Genomic DNA, 24,544 nt, shown 5'->3' with positions numbered 1-24,544 from the left:
CTAGATGAACTAACAGCAAGTATTTCATTTAAAAAATAAAACAGTTTGGGGATATTTTAGTGTATCTTCCTCCCAATCCAAACTTTTTCCTTCCACCTAAGGTTCAGTTTCAGAACAATATGGCTACCAAATCACAGTTGTGGGTTCTTCAGTGGCTACACTACAGTTCAGGCAGCACAGCTGTGGAACACTGCAAAGAGTCTAAATCATCAGGGGCATAGTAATCAATCATCAATAAAAACTCATCACTCATCAATAAAAACTTCTGTATTTCTGTGACTCACCTAGCACAGCACTGTGCTTGGTGTTAGGCATTCAGACAACAAGCTCTGTCAACATGGAAGTCACATTCAGGAGTGATGACCCAGGAAGCATGAGCTATGTGCTATGAAGGAGATAAGCCAGATGATGTCATCCATTAGATGCCTAAAGCTAGGCATCCACAGGATGTAATGAATTAAATTCTCTCCTATGCAGCAGTAATGATATTGTTGTTGTAAACAGTTCTGAACTGGGAAACAGTTGCTCAACACCTTGTCTGTGGTCTGTGGTTTGGATCAAGAATCTAGGTTAATAAGGACCCAAGTAAGGGGTAGCAAGTAAGCTTGAATATGAAGGTGGTAAAGTAATCCTACGTACATTGTTGTGGAGACTCTTCCCCCAGGAGAAACTGCAGGTCTGGAAAGGGAAAGCAACCTGGAAAGTTTAAGGAATGCAAAAGCCCACGGGCAAGCAATGAGGATTCTGAGATGAGATTAGACACCCAATGTGAAAGAATCATTGAGGGCCTTGTGGGCCATGATATAGAGATTAAGTTTTATGACAAACATTGATGATGATGTATGGACAACATGATCAATATCCCCCATTGGCCAGGTGTCAGGATCACGCCTGTAATCCTAGCTACTCAGGAGGCTGCGAGCTGAGGATCACAGTTGAAAGCCAGCCTGAGCAGCAAAGTCTGTGATACTCTTATCTCCAATTAACCACCAAAAAGCTGGAAGTGGAGCTGTGGCTCAAATGGTAGAGTATCAGCCTTGAGCAAAAAAGCTCAGGAACAGTGCCCAGGCTGTCCTTTTCTTCCTTCCCTTCCCCTCTTCCTTTTTTTTCTTCTCTCTTTCTCTCTCTTTCTTTTCCTTCCTTCCTTCTTTCTTTCTTTTCTTTCTTTCTTGTCAGTCCTGGGGCTTGAACTCAGGGCCTGAGCACTGTCCCTGGCTTCTTTTTGCTCAAGGCTAGCACTCTACCACTTGAGCCACAACGCCACTTCTGTTTTTTTTCTGTTTATGTGGTGCTGAGGAATCAAACCCAGCAAGACAAGCACTCTACCACCAAGCCATAGTCCCAGCCCCAAGTTTTTTTCTTCTAATGATAAAGCCACAGCTCTCCTAATTTTTTGGCACTAAAGTATTTTTGAGTATACAGTGATGACAGTATCTAGCAATTGTATTTTTTAGAATTATCTCTAATAGAAAATTAGGCAAGAAAAAAGACAGATAGTGGATTCTTTATCCCCCCGATTAAAAATTATTGGTCTGTGAAATAATAAGCCAATTTCATTGGTCTGCTATAAAATACAGCATGTGTAGACACTGGGGTATTATAAAAGAATTAAATTGTGGTTATTTTATGTCTTAGCTTTTCTAATGCTTTATCTGACTCCAGAAGGGATTAAGGAAACTCATTAACCCCTTTGATCTCCTGCATGGCATTTCCATCCCAAAGGCCTTGCTTAGGACTCATTACCAGACAGTTCAAGGACTGTTCGCTCCTGGGTGGGATGGACAGAGATCCAAGGAACCGTTTCATTGGCCTCCTTCTTAGACTGAGGCAAGGCGGGTGGCAGCCAGGCTTGTCCTCCCTGGCGGCTGTCCACCTACATGGCCCTGAAGGCAGCCCCTCTGGGCCTATGGTCTGACAAGAAAACGAAGGCGTGGTGAGGAGACCAGGTTTTTTTTAGGAGGGAGAAGATGGATGTTTGCTTAGGCATTTGCACTCCCTGGAATGTTTGCTCACGGTGGAACAGCCAGAATGAAGTTAGTGTAGAAGCCCCAGGCAGCTGGGGTTTGGGGTGGAGGCAGGCATGCCTGCAGGCTGGTGGGAGGGGGGGGAGAGTGTGCCCCACGTTCTTGGTGTGAAGACCACCATGTGCACGCAGGAGCAGATTTTTGGCTTCTCTGGCTTTTTTCATGGCACATCCGTCCTCAGCCATGCCGTGCTGTCTCTCTTCTAGATCCTTGTTGTTGTTTTCTTTTTGGAGATGGCTGGCCCAGTTTAGTGCTTCACTGTTGCCATGGAAAAAGTGAGTTATACTGGCTCACTTGGGACTAGACTCGATGTGGTTTGGATGTTGGGTTGTCTTGGACCTCTGCTGCTAAACTAAGCACATCTCTATACCACTCCATACATGCACACACACAGTCACCATGAAATCCAAGACAGGCAGCCACTGAGAAATACACAGGCTCTTTCCTGCCACTCTTGCTCTTCCTACTCCTCACAACCCTTCCTTTTTATCCTTTTCCTCTCTCCCATCATCTCTTCAGATAAGTCCCTTATGATTCTGTCTAAAAAATCCTCCTGCCATTTCCTCTCGCCATACCTCATCCTAGATATTAATGCTGATTTTGAGTTTGTGTATTAGCTTATTTTCTTCTTTGTCTCTCCCTCCAAATATCTCCAATTCCAAAAATGAAGAAACCACTATCACTCTAGCTCGCCCACTCTCTCCCTTCACACAGAGACTGGTTCAGAAGTGGGGCTTTGGGCTTTGTACCCTGGAACCTGAAAATAAATTAAGTGATATTCAGACAATTGCAAACACCCATGCACGTGGCAAGCTCAGGTGTAAAAGGGCCTCAGAATTAAGTGTGCAGCACCCTCTCAAGTAGATGGTTTTTTGTTTTTGTTTTTTTGCCAGTCCTGGGGCTTGAACTCAGGATCTGGCCACTGTCTCTAAGCTTCTTTTTTTGCTCAAGGCTAGCACTCTGTCACTTGAGCCACAATGCCACTTCCAGCTTTTTCTGTTTATGTGGTACTGAGGAATCAAACCCAGGACTTCATGCTGCTAGGCAAGCACTTCACCACCTAAGCCACATTCCCAGCCCAGCTGCTTCTTTATGATAAGAAGGGAATCACAGATTCAAAATTGGAAATAAAACAAAAATATAAAGAAAGGATTGATTTAATCTGATAAGAGAATTCTCTTAAGTGGAAAAGGATGATTTCTTTGTTTTTCTTCTTCTGTTTATGTGGTACAGAGGAATCGAACCCAGGGTTTCATGCATGCTAGGCAAGCACTGTACCACTAAGCCACATTCCCAGACCAAAAGACAATATCTTTTGATGCTGGATTCTAATAGAAAAATGAATTACCTATGAATCTTAATTTTGGAGGAAAGGTGTTCACAGGTTCAGGTGGGTGTGAGGTACAATGCTTTCAAGTTGTTCAAGGTGGTAAATTACATAGCAGTACAAAAGATCTGTGGGATGGGATTGAGTCTATCCTTCCTCGGGGAGGCTGAGTCCTGAGTACACGGTGAAGAATCCACACACAGCTCCGGCTCATTATGAGGTTGGGCTGCCAAATGTAGCGGACTGCACACCCTCCATCTTGGTGACACCGACTTCACTCAGTTACACTTTCAGCACTAATGGGTTTGTTCTGGGAGCTGACCAGCAAGGCACAGAGGGCTGGCCACATGCTGCTAGGCACAGGGCCAGTCTGTAAGGTATCACTGTCAACCTCCATATTCAGGAAAGGTTTGGACAGATGCCTGTTATCCATGAGGCCTATGGTTAAGCATGGGGAGCAGTGAGCATAGATATCACATGTCAAGTTCTGGACTTACTGGGAAACTTGTTGGCTGCTGGAATGTAGTCTTTGGGATTTCCGGAGCTTTGGTCACCTGGCTTTGCTTCAGATCACCTTAGCATTTCAATCATTCAGAATCCTTCCTTACTGCATTGGGAGCTCTGTGCTAGACTCTGCAGTCAGTCCCTGGGTGTGGTGTGGACCAGCACAGGGCCTGAATCGGACTTGGGAAAGCTTCCTGAACGGATGGCTGTACAACTGTACCACATTTCAGTCAGTTCAGTCAGGAGAGGGCGCGCTCCTAGACCAGATGGAGACCATTCTGAACTACTGTGTATGCTTATATTGAGATATGTCCTAGATAATAAAGTAGGAAGCAGGCCCCCTGGGCCCGAGAGCAGGACAAGGCCTCGTTGTGGTGCTGTGGCTTCAGGCGGGGCCTCTGTGCGGCCTCTTCATCCCTGGGTCTTTCTTTTTGGATGCCCGGGACAGCACTTTGACAGGGGCTGCAGGTTGTCCGCTGGGAGTTCTCCTCATAGGGTACACTTGGGGCCTGCTTTGCTTGAGGTAGAAGTTAACCTGGAAGGGAGAAGGCAGAAGCTAGAAGACAAGCTCGGACTCTTTCCACAACATCAGGTTCCAAAGACAAAAAGACCTGGGAGAAGTCGTCCAGCCACAACCCAAAGCAGCACCATCATGTCCTGTGTCCCACAAGACCGGCACAGAATCACGGGGGACCCAGGATGTGGCGGGATGAACAAAATATGTGCTTGTTTCCTAGGTATTAGAAAAAGCTTCCATGTAGACTTCCAGCCAGGATTTCACCAACGCTGTTGCTTAGGACCAGGGCTGCGATTGATGGTGTCCTGATTGCCATTTGCTTTGTGCTGGCTGTGAGCGGTGGTGCTCTATTGAGGCTCACCATGCACCCCACCCCCCCAGGGCATCTCAGGCCTGTAGAACTCTAACCCTCTGGCCCTTCTGGTATTTAGCAACTAGGGTAGTAGAGAAGATGGAGATGGCCTATAGAAATTCTTAGACCTTAAATCTCCCTGGGTATCATGGCATTCTTTCCAGGGGTGCTACAAAGGCGCTTCCCTTTGACCATAGCCTGCAGAAGAGTTTGGCGGGCAGGCACAGTGGAACCCCAGCAGAGAGGGAAAGGAGAGGGCAAGGCTGCGTCCTCTCCACGCTCCCCCGCAGCCCTGCCTTTCCCCTGGGGAGGACTGGAGCTGCCAGAGCAGCTGGGATTACAAACATGCCACTGACCAAGAGGCCTCTCTGTGGGGTCACTTCCTGCTCCTTCCACAGACACCACAGCCAGCTTCTCTGCTAATTCTCCAGAGGGGGAGGGAGGGATGTGAGCCAACTCTCCAGTGTCATTTCCTATTTCCTATGTAGCAATGCAGACATCTAGGAAAGCAAGAGAGAGGACAAGAAAAACAGGAAAGAGCCGGGGGAAACCCAAGGAGTCCCCATGTCTGGTGGGCTGTGGGGAAAGGTAAAGAGTGCTGGACTCCAGGAAAAACATGAAAATCCTTTAAGAAGCAATATTTTTTTTTTCTTGTCTCAGACTGGGATTTGAACTCAGTATCTGATGCTTTCACTCACTGGGGAGCTGGGCCTCCAACTCCCAGAGACAATTTTTTCTTTTCCTTTCCTCAGCCACATAGCAATCTGCTTTAGAATGGGAAGATTAACAGATTCTATTATCATCAATAAATAGGTTTTTAGCTGTTACTGTAACTGAGAACTGTATCCACACATGACAGTTGTTTCTTTATTCCTCCAAGCTATATTCTATATAATGAAGGTTTATGTTTGTTTATTTAAGACATGTGAATAAAGGGAGATGAAATACTCTGAAACAGGGTTCCTCAGGATGTATAGCTCTCACATTTGGCAGTGAATAGATTTATGTAGCACAAGACTTACATGTGTAGCTGCCTGCTCATAATATGATTTTAGAATATAACAAGGAAAAACTGAAAGATGTGTTGGTTGGGAAATCAGGATCAGATATGGGGTTACAAGGAAAAGGTCACTCTTTTCTTCCTGTCTCTGCAAATAGAATGCATAATAGGCAGGGGATGGAATGGAAGGACTGGAGGGGGAGATTTCAGAGCAATTTTCAAAAGACTTAAAGAACAGCTCTTTTCCCTGATCCTTGTGTTAAAACAGGGTCATGAGCAGATTTTGAGAACAGCCTGAGGCCCTCTGGCATATTGGCTAAGGAGGAAGCGATGAGTCTGTGATAGCTTTCAATCCTGGCTCCCACCACTTATTGTGTAATACCGTCACATTTTCTTATCTTTTCCAATTTTCAGTTTCCGGGGCCACAAATGGGTATAGTTATATCTATCTGCCTTACAGGATTGCTCTGTAGACTAAATAGAGGTAACTCTGGAAAGCTCTTACACAGTGTCTGATAAATTACTCCTATTCAATAAATGGTACCTGATGCTGTATTTACAGATATGCTTGTCTGGGGGCATTGTGCTGATAAGGAAAGGGAGAGGTCTACCAAGCTCCAGGGTTGTGTAAAGAAGGAACAGGATCCAATGAGGAGGCCCTCAGGCAGAACTAGCTGTAGGAATTAGGTATACTGCAAGCTCCTTAAACAGGGCTGTCTATTTATATATGTATGTATTTATGTTTTTGGTTTTTTTGCCAGACCTGGGGCTTGAACTCAGGGCCTGAGCACTGTCCCTGGCTTCTTTTTGCTCAAGGCTAGCACTCTCACTAGGCTAGCACTCTACCAACTTGAGCCACAGCGCCACTTCTAGCCTTTTCTATATATGTGGTGCTGAGGAATCGAACCTAGGGCTTCATGTATACGAGGCAAGCACTCTTGCCACTAGGCCATATTCCCAGCCCCTGTATTTTTTGTTTACTTATTTACTTATTATCAATCTTAGGGCTCAAACTCAGGGCCTGGATATTGTCCTTGAGTTCTTTATGCTCAAGGCTAGCGCTCTATCTCTTTGTGCCACAGTGCCACATCCAGTTTTCTGGTGGTTGAATGGAGATAAGAGTCTCATGGACTTTCCTGCCCAGACTGGCTTTGACCTATGATCCTCAGGTCTCAGCCTCTTGAGTAGCTAGGATTATAGGTGTGAGCCAACAGTGCCTGGCCTTGCCTTATTATTATTATCATTATTATCTCTGAGCCCCTTTAAACTCTGATATTCCAGTGTTACCTAACTTGAAAATTGCCCAGCCCAAATTTGAGAGGCTTCCCCACCCCCCCTCCCCATTCTTGTCCTCTCTATAAAGGAACTCCATAGAGAACTGAATATAAGAAGTTACTGGCTCTTGGCTAACAGCAAAAGAAAAGCAGGACTCCATGGGGCCCCATAGGGCAAGAGAGCTAAATGAGCGCCATCTAGTGGTCATCTATACTTATGGTCCTGAAGAATACAACTTGAGAATTTGGTCAAGGACTCTAGGACTTAGAAGCCAACATTTGTTGAATATTTCCCAAGTGTCAGTCACTACTCTGAATGCTGGATGTGAACTTTCTCTTTTTCATCTCTTGTGAAGAAGGCATTTTTAGCACTAATTCATCAGGAAAAAGTTGAGGATGAGTGAGATCTGTCTAAAGTCTGTGGGCAAATGAGCTAGATGCTTTTAATGACAATCATGTGTTAATCAGAAGAATGGGGAAGGGCTGGGGATATAGCCTAGTGGCAAGAGTGCCTGCCTTGGATACACGAGGCCCTAGGTTCGATTCCCCAGCACCACATATACAGAAAATGGCCAGAAGCGGCGCTGTGGCTCAAGTGGCAGAGTGCTAGCCTTGAGCGGGAAGAAGCCAGGGACAGTGCTCAGGCCCTGAGTCCAAGGCCCAGGACTGGCCAAAAAAAAAAAAAAAAAGAAGAATGGGGAAATACCAGAAAAAAAAAAAAGATATAACAGCAGACTACCAGAAGGAAAATTAGCATGGAAGAGAAATTGATTTTTTTTTTTTTTTGCCAGTCCTGGGGATTGGACTAAGGGCCTGAGCACTTGTCCCTGGCTTCTTTTGCTCAAAGCTAGCACTCTACCACTTGAACCACGGCGCCACTTTCGGCTTTTCCTATTTGTGTGTTGCTAGGGAATCAAACCTAGGGCTTCATGCATGCTAGGCAAGCACTCTACTGCTAAACCACATTCCCAGCCCCAGATTTTTTTTTTTTAATAATGAAAGAAAAGCTCAGCGAGACAAAAAACTAAGCAGTGGGCTATATTCAACATAAGTTGAATAAAGTGCATAAAGTGACTTTTAAAAGGCTTTCTAAAGCTTAGCCAGACTCACCAGTGTTGGTTCAGCCGGACCCACTGTCACACTCACAGTCTGGGTGTCAAAACCGGGAGCTGTAGCTGTGACCGTATAGGTACCTGGAAGCAGCAGCCGGAAGTAATCGCCTTGCTCACCTGAAAGTTACAAGGATGTAAGTCTGCCTGCTGACTTAAAACATGCCTCCAGTGCAGCCTCTAACTGAAAAGCGACCTGGAGGTTCTAGCTAAACCCAAGCAAGCTCTCCTCAACAGTATGGTGGAGCCCACAGAGGGCTCAGTCACTGGCAAACAGACTCCTTGGCAGGACTTGTTACTAAGAAGATGCACTATACTCTGCAGAGAGAACTCTGTGTTCCCTTTCCTACCCTGCGTTTTAGTTTTTCAAAAGACAATAGAGTGCAAGCAGATTGAATGCAGATGCAGACATGAAAATCCAGCTGTCTTCCATAAAGTGACATTCAAGAGGTTTGCAAGAATGTGAAACTGAGCCAGACATGGGGTCACATGCCTGTAATCCCAGTTCTTGGGAGGCTAAGGCAGGAAAGCCTTGAGTTCCAGGCTAGCCAAGTTCTAGACCAGCATGGGCTACATAATGGGATCCTATCTCAGAGGAAAAAGAGTGGAAAGGAAACACTTCTTTCATTAATATTTCTATTTTAGAAAGTATATTTCTTTTAATAAAAATAGATTACCTGTTTGTAATAGGCTTATTTTTAATTAATTAATAAATACTTTACCCATAGAAAAAGGTACGCACTTATCTAGGAAAGATGTGAACCAGATTTCCCAGCTTAGTCTAGAAGGTATAATAAATGCACCTAGATGAAAACTGGCATTTTGAGCCACTTGCTCCACCTCTCGTGTGTGATGAGATTCTCCTGTCTCTCTTCCCAGTTCTCCCTGCTTTGTTTTGCTTTGCTTTACCATATACATTATTCCTAAACTGAGAGGGTGGGGACTACTTTATGAGTGTTCTCAGAATCAGGGAAAAATCAGTATGCAACCTGCCCTAATCAAGGTCCTGAGTTGGACAACCAGTCAGCAATGTGTGCTTTGTATAATTTCCTACTTGGTGGGAGGGTCAGACTAAATGATTACAAAATGTCTCATTGGACATTTGGTTCCATGTGAGAATGAGGATACTGAAAGAGATTGTCGCTATGAGGCTATGAGGCAAAGGGATATTGCCTTTGCCTTGAATCAACTTTTCCCTGAAGATACGTGAGCATCACCTTACATACCAAAAAAGAGAGATTTCTTCGGTCCAGAACACTGTTTGAAATAAGATGTCTGCAACAAATATGTGTGTGGTAAGATATAGCTGAGCCTTGCTGTTATTGAGATTGAAGGGAGGTAGGCAAATCTCACTGCCCCCTAACTACTGCTGGAAGAGTTATGCATCATCAAGTGGAACTGGCTCAGGGGCAACACACTGTCCTTCCACGACAGTTCAGACCCTTTCTATGAGCTTCCAGAGAGCTCCGCCTCCACCCTCAACCTTGTGCTTTGCCAAGTCTGTAAGACCATGCTCGCTCACTTTCCCCTTCATGGACATATAGTGCAAGTTCTGACTCGGGGGAGACAGCATTGGTTGGACAGTCCTCTGTCCTCCCTGGTTTTGCTCTGGTATGGCAAATAGTCTCAAGCCAGAAATAGTCCTAACAAAGCTGTGCACTGCCCTGATTCCTGGCCTGTGATGAAAAGTTACATCTATATCCATCTTTCCTGATACTCGCTTCTCAGGGATTGCTTTAAAATGTAAAGATTTTTCTACTTAAATCTCTCAGTTGTTTGACTGACCTTCCTAATTTACTGTCTCCACTTCTAGTACCCTTTCTTCCTTCAGCTCCCTCACCCCTAGTTCATGTCTGCCAGACTTGCAGCTTAAAACCAGTGTGCCCAGGCCTGCTGGCAGAAGAAGATGAGGAATAAAAGTTCCCTCACGCTCATGAGCAGTGGTCACTTACCCGGAGTGACATCATGATTAATCCCACTGACAGAGATGACAGCCCCTGTGAGATTATTGTAATTCTCATCAAGCACCATGCCCTTGATGCCCTGGTGAACCTGCAAGCAAGAGCAGGTCCAGAGTCACGGTTACCCAACGTTGTAACAGTGTCCCAGGCTCAGAACTAAGTCTCCTACGTCTAGGCACTGGATCTTCACAGATAGGACTCTCACAGACCCTTGGTTGATCTCTTTGCTGGCCCACCCTAATCAGAGAACAGTCAGAGCTATCTTCTTACAGCCTCAGTCATGTGGTAGCACTGTTTACCATTTGCTGAGGGTACAGCTGAAAGTGCTGTTTGGAGGGGTCTCGCGCTGAATCTGGTCACGCATTATATACCTATGTAGAAATACTGCACTGAAACCCCTTTTACAATTCATATACACTAATAAAACAAATCATGAGCCAAATGCCAGTAGCTCACACCTGTAATCCTCGCTACTCAGGAGACTGAGATCTGAGGTCGTGGTTCAGAGCCAGTCCAGGTAGGAAAGGTGACGAGACTCTTATCTCCAATAAACTACTGAGAAAAAGTTGGAAGTGGCACTGTGGCTCAAGTGGTGGAGCATTATTAACCTTCAGCACAAAGGGGCTCAGGGACAGAGTCCAGGCCCTGAGCTCAAGCCCCAACACCGGCAAAAAAAAAAAAATCATAAAAAGAAAGAGTTTGGGCTGGGAATGTGGCTTAGGGGTAGAGTGCTTGCCTAGCATGCATGAAGCCCTGGGTTCAAGTCCTCAGTACCACATAAACGGGGGGGGGGGGGGGGCGAAGGGTTCCTATACAGTTCTGTAAAACAGTCATCCTTGTTAGCTCCCTGTGCTCATTGCCATTAACCCTTCATCTTACTGCTGAGACACTGAAATTCCAGCCAGATAGTGTCCCTATTCTCTTCTGTTTGTTTGTTTGAATTCAGGGCCTAGGCGGGATCCCTTAGCATTTTTCACTCAAGACTGGTATTCTATCACTTGAGCCACAGTTTTATTTCTGGTTTTTTGCTAGTAATTGTGGATTTGTCTGCCAAGGCTAGCTTTGAACCAGGTTCCTCAGATCTCAGCCTCCTGAGTGGCTCAAATTCATTATAGGCATGAGCCTAAATCCTCAACTTAAGTCATTGTATATGCTAGGCAAGTGCTCTACTATGGAGCCATGCCCAGCCTTGTTTTTAATTTGCTGAAGAACTGCTATGTGGTTTCTCCATAGCACCTTCCCACTCACTGTGACAGTGTCCTAGTTTCTCCACACCCTTGCTTTCTTAGCAGCAACCATCCCAATGGGTGTGAGGTAGCATCTCCTTGTGATGTTGGTTTGTATTTCCCTGAATATTTTCTTTTTCTTTATTAAGTAGTTGTACACAGTGGCTATAATCTCGTAAGTCAGGTTATGAGTAAATGCTTCTTGATCAAAGTCACTCCTTTCATGGGTCCCCCCCCCCCCATTTTCCCCATCCCACCCTGCCCTCAAGTGCCTGGCTGCTGTCCCTGAGCTTTTTTGCTTAAAGTGAGTGCTCTACCACTTGAGCCACCGCTCCACTTCCAGCTTTTTGGGGGGTTAATTGCACATAAGACTCAAGGATTTTCCCGCCCAGGTTTGCTTTTTGTACCATGATCCTCAGCTCTCAGCCTCCTGAGTAGCTAAGATTACAGGCATGAACCACTCACAGTGGGCTTGATTTTTTTTTTTCAAATTCTTATTTTATGGTTGACTCTGAATTTGTGTCCATTTTGAAGAAAACTCTCCCTTCTGTCTTGTAGATACCTACATATCCTCTCCCTCAACTTCCTGAAGTCTGTTAAAAGACAGCTTCCCTGTAATGCTTTCTCCTCAGCATTTCTCTTTAACATGCTATATACAATGTACTCAGCAGAATGTCAGTTCCTTAAGGACAGGGGACACGTGTGTTGGTTGGCTTGTCTATCTGTAATCCCCAGCTTATAGTTGTGCTAATAACTTGACTAAACACATCTCGGTGTAGAAGCAGCCCATGTGTATTGTAGCCAGTGAGAGCTAAAGTCAGGCCTGAGCCCCCAACCAGCTGGCCTGTGGCTGGGAACCATGTCTCCTTGTATAACCAGGAAAGTTGGAAAACGAGGCTTTACCTGTTCCAAGAATTGGATTAGCGCTTCCCGATTCCCCAGCCACTCTCGCTGTAATTCCTCCTGGCGGGGAAACTTGCTGCAACTCAGTTCCAGTGTGATCTCAAAGCAGTTGGTGTGCAGATAATTAAAGTCTTGCATTCCTAGGATGAAGGGGCCAGGGGTAGATTGATGCAGCTGACTTCCCCCAGGGCTGCTCTGGGTCACAATCAGTCCCTACCCCTCCCACTACCTCCTATTCTACCTCAGCCTCCATTTATTTTCCTCCCTCCTCATCTCTCCCCAAGTTTCCAGTTTATGTGCCTTTCTCTTTCCCGTTTTCTCTTTACAGATGCCCATTTTATCATCTGCATCCTCTTCTATCATAACGTAAGTTCCCTTTTTGTCCCTCTCCTTCCCAGAGTCTACTGGAGTGTAAAATTCTAAAGCGGGTCATTCTGACAGAGAAATGGATGCTGTTCTACTTCAGTGCGTGCACGCCACCCCCCCCCCCCCCCAGGCTCTCCTCACCCTTGCTGAGCGAATACCAGGAAGCGCCGTTGGTGATGCCCTCTGGGAAGTAATCCCCACAGTTCCAGCCCTGGTACATCCATCCATGTGCATAGGAGTACACCTTGGCCAGCTAGAGGAAGCACAGGCAGAAAAGGACTTCACGCCAATGCTCAGCCTTGCACTGGGTAGACATTCACACAGCGAAATGACTGAAAATACAATCAGAGATACTGGGGGTGGGGGGATGACATGGACTAGAGGTAGGACATCTGTATTCTGGTTTGTCCACTCTCTTGAGGCTAAATTTCTTTATGTGCAAAGGCAAAAATAACATTAGATGATACAGATGGCCTTTTTTTCATTATGCCATTTCTTTTAGCAGGATTTTGTTTTTTTAAAAATCAAAGAATGAGTAAATTAGGAAAAATGTTGTATTTTGTTGGATGTAAGGTGTATATTGAGTCCAGGGATAGTAGTTTAAGCCTATAATCCTCATTATAAATTATGACATACTGATATAGTTATATATGTAGTTACCATTTTATAATTTAATGTTTCATTACAAAATAATTAGAATATATCATGAAACATGTACTTTCACCTAAGTATATAAATTATTATATGATAACATGTGATTTTTATTCTATTGCTTTACTGTTTCAACCTTTTTCATATACATGGCTCATTTTGTATAACACAGGCATATCATCTTAAAATTGTAAATTAGAACCCCCCCCAAGTTCAAATTAATTCCACTAACTTAACAACCAGTGTAATTTGTTTTTTGGCATGTTTCTTGTCAAATATGGAAGTACACTATGTAGCACTCCTTTTTTCAAAATTTTTCATGAATGTAGTGCTTGCCATTCAAAGCAAAATGTAACTTACTAGACAGGAAGCCCCTCACCAGTGAGGGTGTTAGCTTTTGGCAGAGCTCTCGCTAAGGGGCTCTGTGTCACTGACTTCAAGCTCATTCTCTGAGCCTAAGTTCCCCTGCTGGGTGAGCAGCATTCTGTACCTTCTGGAAAAGCTGGTCGTCCGGAGTGGGGGAATTGGAGGAGCGATGAGAGCTTCGGGACCGATGCTCCAGGGACTTGTCATATGGGTAATTGGCCACCACCGCCCCTCCATGGAGATTGGCCGACAGCACAAAGTTGAAGGAGCGTATCCACTGGATCACAGCCCGGGTCTCAGGTTCCACCTGTGAGGAGAGAGAGACAAAGACAGAGAGACAGAGAGAGAGAGAGAGAGAGAGAGAGAGAGAGAGAGAGAGAGAGAGAGAGAGAGAGAGAGGAGCAAACAGACACTCTGAAGATGGATATGAGAGTTCAAAGCTCCAGTCGATTTTTCTATGACCCCTAGGGTAAGGTTTCACAAATTACCCATTACACCAGAGGCTTCTCAGCCACTTTTGCAGAAATTTAGGGTTTATAGTAAATAAATCTGGATGACATTAATTTATAGTTATGGTCTGTCCTTCCTTCCTTCCTTCCTTCCTTCCTTCCTTCCTTCCTTCCTTCCTTCCTTCCTTCCTTCCTTTCCTTCCTTCGTTTTGTAGTACTGGGGATTAAACCCATGGCTTCATCTAGCAAGCCCACTACCACTTGAACTATATCCACAGCCTTTTAGTTTTGAGTTTGTTTTTGTTTTGAGATAAGATCTTGCTAACTCTGCCTAGGTTGGCTTCACACTCACAATCTTCCTGCCTCTTCCTGCTGAGATTACAAGCATGCCCCACCATGCCAGCTTAGAATTGTTCTCAGCTTCCTCCTCCCAACATGGCTGCTGTAATGGGACATGTAAGTGCATGAAACAGGGGTGAATAACACTGGTTAATACATTCACTGTACAGTATTATGATAATACACTGAAACAATGGCTATGCAAGAACTCTGTGAAATCATTCAGTACCATGCAACCACGTGACACTGCTTTCCCTACCTCGGCCATGCAATGAACTTGGCTCCCTGAGGGGTGCTATGCTGGGGAAGGGAATGGATATGAAGAAGCAGAATACCTGGTTATTGCTCTGCACAAACTAACACAGATGCATCGATGCTTCATTCTTGCTTGTTTTGTTGATGTGAAGACTGGTAAGCACTCTGTAGGAAATTTCAGGTGCTGATTTACCTGCTTCTGCGGTCACGTTTCTTATCTCCTACCTGACTTTTCCAGTTGTCCGGAAGGGGCAGGTGGTGGTTGGGGCCTCCGTACTTCTCGTTGTAGTAGAAGTAGGTATTGAGATCGGGGAAGTTGCGGTTCAGGTCCACTCCATTTGCATTGTTCCTGCCAACCAGATACCCAGACATGTATGGGCCCTGGAGAGAAAGCAGAGAGGTGAAGAAAAGTGAAGGTTTCAGGCCAAATCCTCTATCTGAAGAACACTGCATGGCTCTTTTTAAGTTTTTTGTTTTTGCCAGTCCTAGGGCTTGAACCCAGGGCCTTGGCTCTGTCCCTGAGCCTCTCGGTGCTAAAGGCTAGCACTCTACCACTTGAGACACAGCACCACTTCTGGCCTTTTCTGTTTATGTGATACTGAGGAATGGAACCCAGGGCTTCATGCATGCTAGGCAAGCATTCTATCACTAAGCCACATTCCCAGCCTAGCATTTTCTTTTCTACTTATCCAAAATCCTGGTGGTGGGGCTCAAGTTTCCCAACAGACAATGAAATGCTAGGGGAACCTAAGAGAAGTTCTAGTAAGAGTGGGGTGTTTCAAGATTATGGGCACCCGAGATTTTCAGGAATAGTTTTACTGAGATATAATTGATATGACACAAAACTACTTGCTCTCTACGTACCACTCAATGAAGTTGGTATACTTACAGGGTTGTATAATCATTTATAACATTTTTATTTCCTAAGAAGAAATCTCATTCTCATTCAAATAAATCCTCCTATCCAAACCAGCCCTAAGGAATCACTTTCTTCCTCCAGAGACTCTCCTTCTCTGGAGGAGGATCAGGTTTCCTACTTTTGTGTGTGCGTGTGTGATAGTCCTGGGACTTGAACTCAGGCCTGGGCACTGTCCCTGAGCTTTTATGCTCAAGACCAGTGCTCTACCACCTTGACACAGCACCATTTCCAGCTTTTTGGTAGTTAATTGAAGATAAGAGCCTCATGGATTTTCCTGCCTGGGCTGGCTTTGAACCCTGAGCCTAAGATATCAGCCTCCTGAGTAGCTAGGATTACAAGCATGAGCTAACAGTGCCCAGCTTGGGCATGTTTTTATTTTAAGGGTTACCTATGTAGCATATATTAGTTTCATTCTTTTTTATTGCCAACTTAGCTCCATTATATGGATTTATCATGAGCTCACCCATTCACCAGTTGTTGAACTATATTAGCTTTTGATAGCTATTGTAACAAAATACCACCAACTTGGTGGCTTAAAGCACATTATTATCTTACAGTTTTAGAGGTCAGAAAATTGAAATGGGTCTCCCAGGATTAAAATTATAGTGTCAGTAGGGCTATGCTCCTCAAGAGAGTTCTAAACGAATCTGTTTCCTGATGTTTCCAGCGTCTAGAGGCTATCCGCTCTCCTAGGGTCATGGTTCCTCCTCTGATCTTCAGAGCTATCAGCATAACAGCTTCAGATCTCTCTGATTCTGACCTTCACTCTCTCTCTTCCACACATAGAGGAGGCTTACAGTTGACTGGGTCCACACAAGTAATCCAGGATAGCTTAGGTTAAATCATTAACAACCTTAATTTCATCTGCAGCCTTAATTTACACTCATCAAACAATATGACATATTCATACATTCTGGGGATTGGGAGGCAGACATCTTTGGGAGACAATTATTCTGCCTACCTTTAAAGTCTTGTCCTGCCGGGCTTTAAAGTCAGGTGCTGGGTGAGTCTCCCTGTACAGCCTTGTGGACAACTTTACTATGAGAGGATATCAGTGCCATCTGAAAACCAGCTGGGTCTTCTGGGGTTCAAGTTCAAGGTCTGCTCCCTTGGAACATGTACACACCAGGTGAGCAGACAGGCTTCCCAGAGGTAGATCTAGACCTTGGCGGGCTGTCAGAGGATTTACTCCCTCACTCCCATTGCATTGACTACAGAAATGATGGGTTCTCCAGTACCTCTCCCACCCCCACATACAGGGAAAGAAAAGAAGGAAAATAATCCACCCTGCATCCTCCCCATTGTTCCTGCTCTATGGAAACTCAGGCATGATAGTGGACACCTCTGTGGTCTCCAGCTGTCTAGCAAAATTTTCTTTTTCGTTTGTTGAGCTATCAAATCTGGAAGTTGTGTGCCTGCGTGAGTGGTTTATGCTTGGGTCAGTATCCTGGTTCTATTCTTGTATCTGCTAACCATTCGTCTCCACTCCAGCCATATTCTCAGATAAGTTTAAAATATGCCTTACTTCAGCCGGCCAGCAATGGCTGACCCTGCAATCCTACCTACTCAGGAGGCTGAGACCTGAGGATTGTGGTTCAAAGCCAGCCCAGGCAGGAAAGTCTGCGAGACTCTTAATTTCCAATTAAGCACTACAAAATCTGGAAGTGGACCTGTGGTTCAAGTGGTAGAGTATCAGCCTTGAGCAAGAAAGCTTGGGGACAGCACCTATACCCTGAGTTCAAGCCCCAGGACCACCACACACACACACACACACACACACACACACACACACACACACACTCATTTTAACAACATCCCCTCCAAAAGGGTTTTTGTGTTGTTGGTTTTTTTTAGACAGAGCTTTAAAAGTAATGTAGCTATCATGTAAGGCAGAAAAATGCCTGGACTCAGCCTTGACATTTCTAATTTAGTAGTTCTAGGATGGAGCCTAAGAATCTGCTATTTTTTAAATGTATTCTCTTGTAATTCTGAAAGCACAGCCGCAAGAGAGAACCACTGACTTCAAGTAAGACATACTGACACTCTGAATTTATGTTAGGAAAGAAAAGGCCCAGCCATTTTTCTCATCTGTCTTTCTCTCCAAAATAAAGAATCAAAATGCTGATGGCTACCCTAGTAGGGGAACAAATCCTAGGAAAATACCATAAGGAATGAAGAATGACACTGAACTCCCCATCCTCAAATGGGGGGGGGGGGGCTGCTTGTTGTATTTGATATCTCCTCAGCAAAACTAAAAGAAAAGAGTGTGAACACGTGAAGGGCATTTAGCGTTCAAGGTCAAAATTCAGGAAAGGCTTAGCACTGTGCAGTTTGCAGCGTGGTCATGCTCCCTGCCTGTCCTGGGCCTCGAACTCGAGGCCTCCATTTCTGGCTTGGCTTTTTCCCTCGAGGCTGGCACTCTACCGCTCGAGCCACGCATTCACTTCTGTAATCTCAAAGCGTTTTCTGCTCAGGCTGGTTTCCAGTCACGCCCCTCAGATCTCGGCCTTCTGAGTAGCTAGGATGGCAGGCGTGAGCCACCGGCTCCCCGCTCCTGGGGCAGGGGGCCCATGGCTTCCTACCTGGGCAGCCGCCACCTCGTAGCCGTCGGGGTTCATGGAGGGCAGGATGTGGATGCGGGTGTCGCGGAGGAGCCGCAGGATGCGCGGGTTCTGGCTGCGGAACTCCTCGCACAGGAACTCGGCCAGCTGCAGCAGCAGCTCGCGGCCCAGCACCTCGTTGCCGTGCATGTTCCCCACGTACTTGAATTCCGGCTCCACTGCCAGCAGGAAGAGGAAGGGCGAGACCTTTGTAAAGCCGGCCGCTGACTCCCCACCTTGCAAAGGGACTCCCCCGCCCCCCACTTGCAGCAATGAATAGAATGACAGGCTTCCACTGCGTGGTTCCCAATAAATCCCCCAGTCCCTCACTAATCCACTGGGATTGGAAAAGCTACCAAAACTCATGCTAGGAACTAATTAATTCATCTGGGGGGGAGGGTAATAATGACCCCATTCTGCTCAGCAAACATTGTCATCCCTCACACGAATCTTTCCAGCAAATGAATGAGGGGGTTTTGTGTTGTTTTGGTTTGGTTTGGGTTTTTTGTTTTGTTTGGGTTATTATTATTATTATTTTTTTTTTTTTGCTAGTCCTGGGCTTGAACTCAGGGCCTGAGCACTGTCCCTGGCTTCCTTTTGCTCAAGGCTAAGTAACACTACCACATGAGCCACAGCGCCACTTCTGGCTTTTCCTATTTATGTGGTGCTGAGGGATGGAACCCAGGGCTTCATGTATGCAAGGCAAGCACTCTACCAGTAGGCCACATTCCCAGCCCCAATGATAGGGTTTTAATGTTGATTCTTGTTAAGCTTCACTACGGGGGTCAGAGAGAAGGAACCATCTGTACCTCTATCTGCATCTGCACATCTCATTTCCTTCGCTGGACCTAGCTTAACCAAGGCATAGATAGACTTAAATTTTCTCTCACAAACAATCCATTACTATTTACCTTAGGATTCTTTCTTTCTTCTTTCCTTCCTTCCTCCCTTCCTTCCTTCCTTCTTTCCTTCCTTTCTTTTTCTTCCTCTTCCCTCTCCCCCTACTCCTCCTTTTTCTTCTTCTTGTTTTTTTAGGTGCAAATCTTGAGGCTTGAACTCAGAGCCAGGGCACTGACCCTGAGCTTTTTTTGCTCAGGCCTGGCACTCTACCACTTGAGCCACAGTGCCACTTCCAGCTTTTTTTTTTTTTTTTTGGTGGTTAGCTGAAGATAAGAATCCCACTGAGTTTCCTGCCTGGGCTGGCTTTGAACTGCAATCCTCAGATCTCAGCCTTCTGAGTAGCTAGGATTATAGGCTTGAGTCACTGACACTTGGTTACTTTAGGATTCTTATAGTAGTCTTTCCAAAGGAATACTTATAGTCTCAAAGGATCACATGGCTTTAAAAAAATAACAATGTGCATTCTTTCATATTAAGAGTATTTCTTTAGCTGGGCACTGGTGGCTCATGCCTGTAATCCTTGCTACTCAGGAGGTTGAGAACTGAGGACCGTGGTTTGAAGCTAGCCCAGGCAGGAAAGTCTGTGAGACTCTTATCTCCAATAAACTGCTCAGAAAAAGCCAGAAGTGGCACTATGGTTCAAGGGGTAGAGCACTAGTCTTGAGCAAAAGAGCTCAGGAACAGCACTCAGGCCCTGTGTTCAAGTTATTTCTTTAATATTAGATTATGTCTTTTTTTAATTTTTGTTTTTGTTTCTTTTTTTTTGCTCAAGGCTAGTACTCTGCCACTTGAGTCACAGCGCCACTTCTGGCCATTTTCTGCATATGTGGTGCTGGGGAATTGAACCCAGGGCCTCATGTATAGGAGGCAAGCACTCTTGCCACTAGGCCATATCCCCAGCCATGTCTTTTTTTCTTGATATTAGAAATATCTTTTAGGAAATTTGGTGATAGTAAATGTGGCAAGTAGTATTCTCCATGTCTTATTCAGTAAAAATAAAAGTTGGGAGATCTATTTTAGTGTACTCCAATCTCTGTTATTAAAATTAACTTCTTGCTGGGAGCTGATGGCTCATGCTGTAATCCTAGCTATTCCAGAGGATGAGCTTTGAGGACTGGTTCAAAGCAAACCCAGGGAGGAATGCCTGCAAGACTCCTACCTCCAATTAAACACCAAAAATCTGAAAACAGAGCTGTAGCTCAAATGGTAGAGCGTTAGCCTTCAGCAACAACACTCAGGGACAGAGCCCAGGCTCTGTGTTCGAGCCATAGGGCTTGCACAAAATAAATAAACAACTTATCTGTGATACCTAAAGGTCTGGGTACCAGACAGGTACTGGCCTATGGAACCCCTATATACTTACAAGGTGCTCAGTACCAATATTTTTTAGTGCTGGGTTTTTTTTTTTGTGGTTTTTTTTGCCAGTCCTGGACCTTGAACTCAGGGCCTGAGCACTGTGACTGTCCCTGGCTTCTTTTTGCTCAAGGCTAGTACTCTGCCACTTGAGCCACAGCACCACTTCTGGCCATTTTCTATATATATGGTGCTGAGGAATCAAACCTAGGGCTTCATGTATACGAGGCAAGCACTCTTGCCAGTAGGCCATATTCCCAGCCCCGGTGCTGTTTTTTTCAATAGAGTCAAAACACAACCATTCCTTACAACAGCCACCACTGTTGTTTTGATCCGGCTCTTACACTCTCCGGATCACTGTCATAAATCTCCCCTGCATCTGTCTAGTCCCAAGAGTTGACAAACTTTTTCTACAAAGGGCCCGATCAAAAGTGCTTGAGACTTTGTGGGGAAATAATGAGTCTGTCACAGCTACTCAACTCTTCTAGCAGAAACAACCGCAGACAAAAAAAAAAAAAAAAAAAATGAACTTGACTGTGTTCCAATAAACCTTCAGCACCAAAACAGGTGGCTGGCTGTTGGCTTGCAGTTGCTGACCTCTGTTCTGGATGATCTTTTTAAAGCTTGAGTCAGATCATGTCACCCTTCTGCTTAAAACTCTCTAGTTGCAGACTCAGCTGGGGATGTGGCCCCCAGCAGGAGTGGGAAGAGCTGAAAGCAAAAGCCAAAATCTTTACAAGAGCCTATGTGGGTTTCTGTTGCTCCAGCCCTTATAGAGGCTCTGAGCTCCCCTCTGTTTACTCCCAGTGTTTACTCTGCTGGTACTGCGATGACCCCCACCCCCACCCCAGGGTGCAGTGACCCTGAGCCTTGGGTTTGCTTCTTCCTCTGCTTGTACCTCTGCTAGGTGTGGTGATACACATGCGTGGTTCAAGCTGGGGCAAGAACATGAGACCCAACCTGAGAAATAACTAAAGCAAGAAAGAAATGGAAGCATGGCTCTAGCGGTAGAGCACTAGTACACTTAGTACACTTAAGGCTTTGAGTATAAGTCTCACACAATTGTAACCCCAGGTATAAGCTGGAGGATCATGGTCCTAGGCCAGCCAAGGCCAAAGCATGAGTCCCTGTCTAAAAAACAAACAAATACCAAAATGGGACACTAGGGCAGAACACTTGCTAGCATGCATGAGGCCCTGGATTCAATTCCCATTACCACCAAAAACAATCAGATAAAACAAACGAACAGGGGCTGGGAATATGTCCTAGTGGCAAGAGTGCTTGCCTCACATACATGAAGCCCTGGGTTTGATTTCTCAGCACCACATATATAGAAAAGGCCAGAAGTGGCGCTGTGGCTCAAGTGGCAGAGTGCTATAGCCTTGAGCAAAAAGAAGCCAGGGACAGTGCTCAGGCCCTGAATCCAAGGTCCAGGACTGGCCAAAAAAAAAACCCAAAACCAACCCCCCCCCCCCAAAAAAAAATGAACAAGCAAAGAAAGCCTCACCTTATCCCCCTCTCCTTTTCCTGACTTAGTTTTTGCTATAGCGTTTGATTTCATCTGATAGATGTGTCTATGTAGCTACCATCCATTGGTGTTCTTGGTCCACTAGAATTAAGGCCTGTGAGGGTCTCTGTATTATTCCCTATTTCTAGGATCTACAAAGGATCTTTAGTTCTTGTTGTTTGTGGGGCTTGAACTTAAGGCCTGGGTGCTGTCCCTGAGCCTCTTTGTGCTTAAGGCTAGGTATATCACTTGAGCCGCAGTGCCACTTCCAGTTTTTGAGTGGTTAATTGGACATAAAAGTCTCACAGGGACTTTCCTGCTCCAGGTGGCTTTGAACAGCAATCCGCAGATCTCAGCCTCCTGAGTAGCTAGGATTACAGGTATGAGCCACTGGCACTTGGCTTGTACAAATGTTCTTGCATATAGTAGGCTATTGGTAAAATAGTTAAAAAATTATTAATTGAAGGGAACAAATGGGAAGTAGCTAAAGTTACAGGATTCCAAAGAAAAGAGGATCAGGAATTAGAGGTGTGGCTCAAGTGATAAGAGTGCCAGCCTTGAGTGGAAAAAGCCAAGCAAGAGGGCAAGGCCATGAATTCAAGTCCCAGTACTAGTAGAGAGGGGGTAATCAGTGAGAGCTAGCATTGTCTGAAATTGCTTCAAGGAAAGCCTTGAACACCAGAAAGTACAGAGGCACCAAGAAGGAGACAAAGAGTAGGAGGCTAGCCCCATAATGTACATTAGCAGCAATGGGAGTGTGATCTGAGTAAAAGCAGATACTTGCACTTGTATATCAAGTGCAGCTTCAAAGTAAGGCCTTTGCCCAGTGTCAATGGCTCACACTCGTATCCTAGCTATTCTATTCAAGAGGCTGAGATCTGAAGATCACAGTTCAAAGACAGCCCAGGCAAGAAAGTCTGTGAGACCCTAATCCCCAGTAAACCACCAGAAAACTGGGAGTGGTACTGTGGCTCCAAGTGGTAGAGTGCTAGCCTTGAAAAAACAAAGCTCAGAGACAGTGTCCAGGCCCTGAGTTCAAGCCCCACAACTAGCCAAAAAAAAAAAAAAAAAAAAAAAGAAGACCTTTAACTCTGCTGGTAAACAATGGCTTCTTTTTTAAAGCAGGAAAGAAGATGCTAAGAGGACTCAGGGATATAATCTTGCTATCTGGTGTCAAGTGGGTGCAGAAAGTGGCAGCAGTTAGGGAGTTGGGAGTTAAGAGGGCCCCTCGAAGTTCAGTGCAACAACTTAGGCAAGTTGAGATGGAAACTGGGCTAGGGCTGTCCACGTGGCTAGGGCTGTCCAAGCGATTTGGAGTTGACAGTTTAAAGGAGGAGCTGACATTATTTGAAGGTCACAATTGCCATAAATAAAGCCCTGAGAAATTAGAACACACATAAATGTTCATCAGTGTATGAGAACACGTGATAGAATGGAGTATTATGCAGCAGGAACATAACGACAGGTATTTATAGATGAAAGATACTGTTTATAGTGGACTATGAAACAGCAGTTGTAGTATGATTCTATTTTGTGTGTGTGTGAGAGAAAAAAACGTGCATCCGAGAGGATTAAATAAACTCAGAAACGAGTCTGGAAGGATACAGACGTCAGCATGTTAATAATAGATATCTGCGAGAGGAGGGATTATGGGTAAATTGCTTTTCCTTATCTAATTTGTAATTTGTTTATTTTTGACATCAAGTCTTGTCTATTGCCCACACTGCTCCCAAACCAGCATGACTTTGATGCTAATAAAAGCAAACTATATGACAGAAAGCTAGTACCCGGGGCCTTCAAACTCTAGACTCCCACTCTCCTTGCTGCCCTTCCTGGAAGAGATCCTAAGGCCTTTTTTTTTTTTTTTTTTTAACGCCTGAGCTTTGTGAAGGAATAACACTAAGAAAAGGGCACGAGATGGGAGGGAAGGAGGCCAAGGCAATGGGGTAGGATCAGGGGAGGAGGGAGAGCCTGGGGAGGGCTGAGCACCAGGCAGGCGGGGCCAGGCCAGGTTGAAGGTGACTCCAAGGACACGGTTGGCAAGGGGAGGGGGCTGCTGGCCGCCCCTGGACTTACGGGGCTCGTGGGTCCCCGGGTGGTCGCTGACCTCCAGCACGTAGAGCTGCCGGCCCTTCACGCTGCGCCCGATGCTGTAGACGCGCGTGACGTCGGGGCACTGGTTCCGCACCTTGTACAGCGTCCGCACCAGGTCGTCGTAGCGGTGGTGTCGAAAGGTCACTGGGGCACCCAGCTGGAAGAGGACGAGGAGGTGCAGGAAGACCCACAGCAGCTCTGACATCTTGCAGGGCTTCCGCAGAGGGCTTCTGGAAGGAATATGCCTCCGCCTCGCCGAGCAACTCCGAGGCGTCGGGGAAGCCCCGTGGGGCCCGAGGCTGGACGCGGGGCTCGGGAGGGCCCCCCTTCAGGGCCGGGAGTGAGCCTGTGCGCCCTCCACACTCATGCCTCTCCTCTCCCCAGCCTGGAAAAGCTTTCCGCGGGGTTTTGCACATTCCTGCGTAGGTGTCTTTCTAACTCTGGTTTACTGATTAACTACTGGATGGTAAACACGCTTCCAAAAAGAGCTGCGGTGTCTTTCTAACTGGTTTACTGATTAACTACCGGACGGTAAACACACTTCCCTA

General features: G+C 45.6%; 1 protein-coding gene across 1 annotated transcript; it reads right to left on the bottom strand.

The window, feature by feature from the left end:
* Positions 1 to 4,092: 4,092 nt before the first annotated feature.
* Positions 4,093 to 24,264, bottom strand: Cpn1 (carboxypeptidase N subunit 1). Its single transcript, XM_048338486.1, has 9 exons — positions 23,979 to 24,264; positions 18,125 to 18,321; positions 14,849 to 15,004; positions 13,705 to 13,887; positions 12,705 to 12,816; positions 12,198 to 12,337; positions 10,060 to 10,159; positions 8,109 to 8,227; positions 4,093 to 4,390 (listed from the first exon to the last, which is right to left on the bottom strand). The coding sequence occupies exons 1-9, from the start codon at positions 24,199 to 24,201 to the stop codon at positions 4,241 to 4,243; spliced, it is 1,380 nt and encodes a 459-aa protein (XP_048194443.1). The 5' UTR covers positions 24,202 to 24,264; the 3' UTR covers positions 4,093 to 4,240.
* Between the last annotated feature and the right edge of the window lie 280 nt (positions 24,265 to 24,544).

The sequence above is a fragment of the Perognathus longimembris genome, chromosome 2 (assembly GCF_023159225.1).
Source record: "Perognathus longimembris pacificus isolate PPM17 chromosome 2, ASM2315922v1, whole genome shotgun sequence".
Taxonomy (NCBI): Eukaryota; Metazoa; Chordata; class Mammalia; order Rodentia; family Heteromyidae; genus Perognathus; species Perognathus longimembris.
The sequence above is the reverse complement of the archived record's forward strand: the minus strand, read 5'-3'. Positions and strand labels throughout refer to the sequence as shown.